Below are 8765 nucleotides of genomic sequence, written 5' to 3'. Positions count from 1 at the left end.
TGGATCTCTCTTCCATTTGAGTTTCTGCTGAAATTATAATTATGTTAAGCCCTTTAAAACACCTGCACTGTGTACACATGAGAGCGTATTTCATGTCAGTTCATTTATTCGTATGCACATGCATGGAGGAACCTTAATTAGAGGCTGCTAGTACATGGGTACTATTTGCTCGATTCATGTGTCACCTAGCAAGTAGTTGCCTCTTAGGCAAATCATAAAACTCAACATATCATTTAGACCTGCTTTCAGAAGAGAAATGGAAAGATGCCAGAGTCCAATCATATTTTTCCTCCAGAAAATGAGGCTTTTTATAAACTATCTTGAGAATACAATTAAGGTACATAACCTGCCAAGCAATATATTCCTTGTAAAATATAGTATAAAGTCTTCTAATGTAGCACAAGACCTTGTTGGGTTTTTGTTTTTGTTTTGTTTTGGTTTTTGGTGGACCAAAGGAAAAAAAACTGACAAATCTTTTTTAGCTCACTTAACCATAGCACCTGAAGTAACTTTTCAGTAAATTGCAAGAGTCCCTTGTAACCCCGAGAGTTTATGCATCTTCCAAGGAAGGGTATGCTATGTATAACAAATACTCAAGGAAGAATCTAACTTGATTACAAACAATTTTAAAAAGATGAAGGAAATCGGTTTTAAGGGCGTGAGGAAGAGTGGTATGGTTTTCAGAGTAAATGTGAAACCTGGGTCCTACCATCATTTTCCCTCCGTGCAGGAGGCTCTGTTTAACCATTTGGGGAAAGCATCAGTGAGATGTTTTTACTATAAATATACTGTCACTGTTAAAAGCAAAACAGATCTATTGAACTCTATACTGTTTTTACCATACGGGGGGCAGGTTTTCTCAGTGGCCAGTCTCAGGGCCACTGATATAGTTGCACTACTGGGTAGAAAGCAGTAAATCTGAGGCTTCTATGGAATGGAAATTGGTTGATTGTTTAAAATGGAAAGATGGATCAGAGATCCTGTTAAGATTCTGTTGGTGTGGTGGGGCCCACAGTAAGATTTTAGAAGTGATTATATCTTCTGGGGTGATTATAGGAAATTTGAATTTTTTCTTTGTAATTATTTTCAATAATATATCTGTAATAACTTACATAGTTTGTGTTGTATACTTATATAAGACTTAAAAAAATAGCTTTACTGAGATATAGTCAACATGCTATCCAGTTTACTCATCTGAAGTGTACAAGTCAACATATTTTTAGTAGATTTGCAGGGTTGTGCAGTCATCACTGCAACCTAATTTAGAAAATTTTGTCACCCCCAGAAGAATCCCTGTACCCATTAGTAGTCATCTCATCTTTCTCACCCCTAGTTCTAGGCGACTACTAACTCGCTTTCTGTCTCTGTAGGTTTGCCTATTCTGGATATTTCATATGAATGGAATCATATGTAGTCTTTTGTGACCAACTTTTTCACTTACCATAATGTTTCAGGTTCATCCATGTTGCAGCACATAGCAGCACTTCATTCCTTTTGATGGTCACATAATAGTACATTACATGGATAATCACATTGTTTAATCTATCAATTGGACACTTTTTTTTCCTCTTTTTCATTATTATGAATAATGGTAATATGAACATTTATGTACAAGTTTTTATATGGACTGTATTTTCATTTCTCTTGGGTAAATACCTAGGAATGAGATTGCTGGGCCATCTCATTGGTAACTCTGTATTTAACATTTTGGGGAACTGTCAAACTTTTCAAAGTGGCTGTATTATTTTATATTCCCACCAGCAATGGATGAGGGTTTCAGTTTATTCACATCCTTGTCAACATTGTTATTATCTTTCTTTTTGATATTAGCCATCCTAGTGGATGTGAAGTGGTATCTAATTATACCTATATAACTTTTGAATTAAAAAAAATAGTTTTAAAGACTCAGTGAAATGAAGGAAAAGGAAATTGGTAGGTGAGCTTAGATTTATGCAATTGAAAGCATATGTTATCATTAAACTGAGAAAACAAGTTTGGAGCCCATTTAACCTGTTGCAATTTCATTTCAGGTGGCCTCTATGCAATTTATTAATATTGTAGTCCATTCAGTAGAAGACATGAATTTCCGAGTTCACCTCCAGTATGAATTTACCAAGTTAGGCCTGGATGAATACTTGGACGTAAGTATAGCTGAAAGCTTTGGCTTTAATATAAGACTTGATTTATTGCCTACCTTCCAAAACACACTTACACAGTGACTAAAGAACTCTTAAAGCTCTATGCAGTCAGCTTACTGTAGTGTTAGTTCAAAGGAACCAATCTGAGTGATGCAGTCTGCCAGAGAAACTGGATTCTTGCAGACCTCCTGGGACCATAGGCTGTCATCTGCCAGCAGTCTTTTAGTACCAGAGTTGAATGACCTCTTATAGCCTCGCTGCAGCTTCCCTCTGCCTTTGAGCTCTGTGTGGGTCAAATCTCATTGCACTCTTCCTTTGGGTTGTTGGGCAATTCACATTCTTGCTTTCTCTGGGGACCCTGTACGGGCAGGGAGAGTCAAACCAAGACTGCTGTAGAGTAATGAATAATTGCTTAGAGCATAAAAAATATAATGGAAAATGGAAAGTAGAGACTTCCTTGTGTAGTTTTTACATTCTGCTTAAAATGTTTGTGGCTTTGGAAGTTCTACTTTTAGTTCTTGGGAGAAGGGAATCAAAAGTTCCTCGCTCTCTTGATCCCTTGCAGAAGTGCTCAGTCACTTCCCTGAAGATCTTCAGCTTAGAAACAAAAAGCCGATGTGAAAATCGTAAATGGGCTAGAGTAGCTCTGTAGTCCTGTGTGCACAGGACATACCCCTGTCCTTTGACTCTTAGGCAGTTTTGTTTTCCATTCTCAATAAGAATGGTCCACTTGAACTTCGAAGACCACTAGCAATAGGGCAAGAATCGTTGACCTCAATTTCAAGGCTATTTCCAGCTATGAAAAAGACAGAAGTACTTACTTTTGTACATCTACAGAAATTCAGCTGCCCATCTTCATTAGGGGGAATGCTGAGAAATTACACAGACTATACCCTCTGTTTATTGCAAGGTGGAATCACAGAATTGGATACTCTAGAGCTCATGGCCTTGCTTATCGGACCAGTGAGGCTGCTCTTGGATGAACTGGCCTAATGTTGTCTAAAGACTGTACTCAGGGAAAGGCATGATAGATTTCCATTAAAGAGTCGTTTCAGTTGTTTCCCTGTTTAAAGGCCCACTTATTCTGACAGAACATTGTACTGAAAGGGATTTTTTCTTCTTTGAGATCGAGATTTGTCTGTCTTCTTTCCCCACATGCTCTGAGAGTAGCAGAATTTGAGCAAAAATTCTGTGTATAGCTCCCTAGTGGTGGTCTGGGTTGTTTTGTGATCGCCGTGCAGAGCATACTTCAGGCCCAGGATACAATGGCAGGTAGTAACATATCAGCACCTGTTATTTGTTGTGAATCTTGTGAAGAATCCCACTAAGCTTCTCCGTTTTCTTTTCCAGACTTTGCCCTTATTCAGAAATCTTTTTCAGTTCTGATTCCTTAACTCAGAATGAACATACTCTCTCTTCAGAACAAGCTTAGTTGTGGAATGCCAGATTAGATCTAGGATAAAATCCGTTTCCCTGAGAATCTATGTAGAACAGAATTCTTTTTAAAAATTTAAGATTTTTTCCAAAATTCTGTATTTCTTTAACTTTCTGGTCTGTTGCTTCTGGACCCTAATAGATAGAGTGGTTAGAAGAGTAATATTATAAGCATAGAACTTTTGATGCTTTCGTAGTTTACAAAAGCCCAGCCTTGTAAGGAGCCATTAATTTGTTCGGTGACTGTTTATCCATGTGCCATATATAATTCTAGCCACTCATCTGCTCCCCAGGGAAAGCCATGACTTATGTTACTTGTAAGGAAGACTCACTGATTTATTTGACCTCTAATTTCACCTTAGAATTAGTTGACTTCCTCTGAAATGCCTGGCCCTGGAATGCGGAAAACGGGGAAAGTTTTCTGATCTGTACTTTGGGGCACCCTGAGCTCCTCGTGTTGGGGCGCAGTGTCTTAGGGAAGTAATCATGGAGGTTGGATTCTAGCAATTTGTGCTCAGATAAGCCCCACAGCTAGTATGCTCTCACAGTATGCTACCCCACCTCACACCTAACGCTCACCTCCAGCTGGAACCACTATCACTGCCCAGGCCTGAGGCTACTATGAGTCTCCTCTCCTCCACAGCTACTCCTCACATTTTATGTTACCTGTGACTGTCATTCCCTCTCGAAGCTGCTTTTAGTTTTTCTATTTTCCTGATTTCACCTATATCAAAACGTTTTAGATTGGAATATATACACATGGGGAATATATCCACAAGAAGGTTAAGGAAGAAATGTGTATATATTGAGAGAGGATATTAAGAAAGTAATCTGATAGTACCCTCTTAGATAGTTATTCCATAATTCTCTGAAGGAGGATGATATCTCAGACTCTCTTTTGGAATAGACTAGACTGTTTGGAACAAACAAAAACATGTAGGCTGTTGGGTAATTATGTTCTGTTTTCACTGACATACTAACACTATCTTGTCTTGCATTTGGATTTTTTAGAAGCTGAAGCACACTGAGAGTGACAAGCTGCAGGTACAGATTCAGGCTTACCTGGACAATGTCTTTGATGTGGGAGCTCTGCTGGAGGATGCTGAAACCAAGAATGCAGCCTTGGAGAGGGTGGAAGAACTGGAAGAAAACATCTCTCATGTAACTACATCTTCAGAAAAGGAAACATTGCTTATGTTTTAGCTGAGTGCAAAGCAGAATAAATGTTAGCTTTTGTTACAGTAAATGGAAGGATTTGGAGTATAGACTTGAGTTGCAACTTGGGGTAGAGCTGTCAGAAGCCATGTGGGTTCTTTCAAAGAAGGCAGGTATGTAACTTCAAACTAAGTGGAATCTGTGCCTTGTCTTGGCTCATGTGCTCAGTTTCTGCTGAGTCCAGATTTCCTGGCCACCTTAATTATAGGCACAGGAGAGTTAGAATGATTGGCATTGCCTAGAGGGAGGAGCAACTCAAATATGTGAATTTGGCCCAAGGTGAAGTGTGTCTTCTGAATAGGAATTCTACCAAATGTGTCCACACAGGCCCGTGGACAGCAGAGTCTAGTGGCTTCATGATGCGTGTCTTCACATTCCTGCCTTAGAGTTACTCAAGTTCTAAATAGATTCATTTCAACAGTAAGCATGTTCAAGGAAATCAGCTTTCGCATATGTCCCTCTTTCAAGCAAAGTGTCCTCTAGTATAATGTCAGCTCTGTATCAGGGCAGGGGCTCGTTTTTATTTGAGAGATTTTTCTTGCCACAGACCTAGGTGAATTTGAGTCTACAGGCCTTTAGAGGCTATTTGTTCATCTATTCAAGTAATATTGGAGTATTGCGAGAAAGAACAGAAAAATGGTGCTTCTTAAAAACCCAAGCATTCTGAGGACCATATTATATTCTTTTGATCAATTCCAGTTGACAATGTCCTAGATTGTGAAATGAATCATCTCCTTTTGAAGGGATATTATTTTCCCTGTGAACATTTGCCTCCACCTTTTCTTAGTTATGAGCATTACATGTGTTTAATGTCCTTCACCTTTCCCATCACTCTGCTGTGAGCATCTTCATAGCTGTGGTTAAGCCAAGTTGCCAAACCCTTCCCTTTGGAAGTGCTGCAGTGAAGGCTGCACCAGTTGACAACTGCTTAAGAGCATTTACAGGCTGAGAGTTTCTTCCCTTGATAGATTTGTATTATTCTGAACATGATCAGTGTAAATCTCTATTCTTCTTCCTCACCCTGTCTCCCTGATATTCTTTACTTGTGATCATTTTGGGTGGAATATAAGAAATCAGAAGCTACTCAATTCTAGAGCCTTATGCAGACAGTAACTGTTTAATGCATAGCTCACCCTGTCTTTCTCTTGAAGCCTCAGCCGGCATCGTGTGACCAGACTTACATAACCCACTTTTGTAGCACACCACCTGTTTGTTTGAACTGCCCTTCCAAAAAGACTTTTATTATTTAGGTAGTTTGGGTCAAAACAAGCAGTAGTGTTTTTCAACTGGTTACCTATAATAACAACAGAGTCAGGTTTTCTGGATCAACAGTTTTCAAAAGCTTTTGCCTAGTGGCCTTTCTTAGGGAGAGAAAGGTGGACTTCCCCCTCCCTCACCTACCGATCTCTAGCCCTAGCAGAAGTGGAGAGAGCCACTGCATATGTCGAAACACTGAGGAGCTGATGTGTGGGTTTCATTAAGGGTCATGCATAAATTAATTTCTGTTAGAAACAAACACATATTCAGAACCATATTATAAATATTAACATTTCCAGAAAACAACTCGTGGACTCTGATGGGCCCATAATGGTCTTTGAGCTATACTTTCTGAGAACCAGGGACCTGATCAGAACGATCCTGTGTTGTGACCCAAATTCCCTTTCAAAACTTTATAGTTGTCTGAAAAACTGCAAGACACGGAGAATGAAGCCATGTCCAAGATCGTGGAACTGGAAAAGCAGCTCATGCAGAGGAACAAGGAGCTGGATGTTGTTCGAGTAAGTGTGGTGGTGACAGCCGGCCCAGATGGGCATTGTGGGGAGTGTGCTCCAGCTTTAGGCTAATAGAGCATGGAATAATGCATTCATGTCATCGGAATGCATTGATGCAGTGTATTTATTGGAGCTTTTTCAGAGGTGATACTCAAAAATACACATAGTTATGGTCTGTATACACATATGTGTGCAATCAAATGCCAGGAGTTCAGTACTTCTTATCACAAGTTTTGGGAGCAACAATATTTTCCCATATGGATGAGTCTGAGTTGATTCTGTGGATCACTCGTTTGGTTGGAAATAAAAAACACAGCATGGATTTAATTCATGCCACTTATTTTTATTAGAACTTGGATTTCTTTGTGATTTTGATTTGCTTCTACTTGAAACCAGATTTGGTGGTTGCCATGGAAATGGTGAAATCACAATACGGGCGAGACCTAATGGCATTGACCAAAAAAAAAATAAAAATAAAAATAAAAAAAGGCAAAGCAAAACCGATCCATTTTATTATCAGATAATCGCAGCTATTTTATTTGGCGTTAGCATTGTTTTACCTTATGTATCAGGTATTTATGGAGTGCCATCCGTGTGCTTGGAATCGTACAAAACATCAAACCACTAAAATGCCTGGAGGGTTTTCGGGCAAATGGCTTGCCTTTACACCACTGTTAATGAAAAGGCACATTTTATGTGATGGTTATCATGTCTGTGTGTGTTGCTTGATATTCTGACATGTCCTACAGTTAACTCTAGGAAATTTATTTTCTGGCATGCTGTCGAGACACAATTGTAGCATATGGACTCAATTCAAGTTCAGACTCTTAGATTATTAATAATAGACAGGGTGTGAAGAATGTTTCCCTGCCTGCTGGAGGTTTGTGGTGAGAGATCACGTGTAGAAGGTCCGGCAAGTAAGTTCCATAAAATCCTTTCACTTGGAACCTCCGTGGGCCCCTTTTAAAAGGAACTGGGACAGCCTTTGAATTAAAAATTGTAACTTCTTTGTTTTTTTGCTAAAAACGTAGACAGAAATAAGTAATTAGTGGAGGGAAGCACTGGCCCGTTTTGTTAACTCCATTACCAAAAGGGAAATGTTACAACAGTTGCCGTCCTGAGCTTGGTCAAGAGGCATTGTGAAGGCCAGAGAAGTCCACTGAGGCACAGTCAGCTCCTGGTTACTCATGAGGAGATCATTATGTGCTTTGCAGATTTTTAATCCCAGTCTGACTTCTATCCAAATCTGAGTTAAGGCCTTTTCGTCTGCTGTTAGCTAATATTGTATGTAGCGTTACAAATGAATTTTAAAATAAGTGAAAGGAAAATGTGTAGCACTACCAGAATACTCTGAAGATATTCCACAGTCAGCTATGAAATTATTTTGGGATCATCTCTGCCCTGTTCCTCTCCACCTGCAAGGAAAATTGAGTTAACTACATTTATTAACGGAAAGAACATTAACAATAACAACTGCTAACTTATATCACGTGCATTACCAGCGAACAAATGATAATGAATGGGACTTTATAGGTTCTGGCTGAGTTTCACAGAATTCCTGTATATGAATATTCTTTTTCTTTACTTTGTTGTTGTTGTTTTCTTTGTGCTCGAATTGCCAATTTGAAGGTAAGACGTATGAATGTCATGTGAAGACAGACTCTTGACCGTGGATTTTTTTGCAGGAAATCTACAAAGATGCAAATACCCAGGTTCACACATTAAGGAAAATGGTCAAAGAAAAAGAAGAAGCCATTCAAAGACAGTCTACCCTGGAAAAAAAGATTCATGAGCTGGAGAAACAAGGGACCATTAAAATTCAGAAGAAAGGGGATGGGGACATCGCCATACTTCCAGTCGTGGCTTCTGGCACATTGTCCATAGGGTCAGAAGTGGCAGTGGGTAACTTTGTGGGACCAGTGACGGGGGCTGCCTCCTCAGGACCGTTGCCCCCGCCTCCCCCACCGCTACCTCCATTGTCAGACGCACCTGGAGCAGGTAAGACGCCTTGGAGGGAGAACTGAGGTAGTATGGGGAGATTTGTGTTCCTTTTTTTTTTTTTTTAACCCACTGTTCATATATGTCCTTTGTCTGCTTTCGTTGGCATGTTCTTTTACTTATTGATTCTAAGAATATTTTACATTTTGAGATTAATGTTGTAAATCTTCATTTCACGTATGTTGAGTATACTCCCCAGTTGTCAATG

General features: G+C 39.5%; 1 protein-coding gene across 4 annotated transcripts in view; it reads left to right on the top strand.

Annotated features, from left to right (window-relative positions):
• Nucleotides 1–8765, top strand: part of FMNL2 (formin like 2) — a 270355-nt gene that overhangs the window by 235832 nt on the left and 25758 nt on the right. For all 4 annotated transcript variants that reach the window (XM_011359342.2, XM_011359360.2, XM_011359351.2 and 1 more), the window contains exons 11-14: nucleotides 2031–2141; nucleotides 4584–4733; nucleotides 6464–6565; nucleotides 8245–8557. In XM_011359342.2, the coding sequence (XP_011357644.1) occupies nucleotides 2031–2141; nucleotides 4584–4733; nucleotides 6464–6565; nucleotides 8245–8557 (676 nt within the window). The remainder of the gene's footprint in view (nucleotides 1–2030; nucleotides 2142–4583; nucleotides 4734–6463; nucleotides 6566–8244; nucleotides 8558–8765) is intronic.

This window comes from Pteropus vampyrus, unplaced genomic scaffold (genome assembly GCF_000151845.1).
Source record: "Pteropus vampyrus isolate Shadow unplaced genomic scaffold, Pvam_2.0 Scaffold2, whole genome shotgun sequence".
Taxonomy (NCBI): domain Eukaryota; kingdom Metazoa; phylum Chordata; class Mammalia; order Chiroptera; family Pteropodidae; genus Pteropus; species Pteropus vampyrus.
Note: the sequence above shows the minus strand (reverse complement) of the source record. Positions and strands in the feature narration are given on the sequence as shown.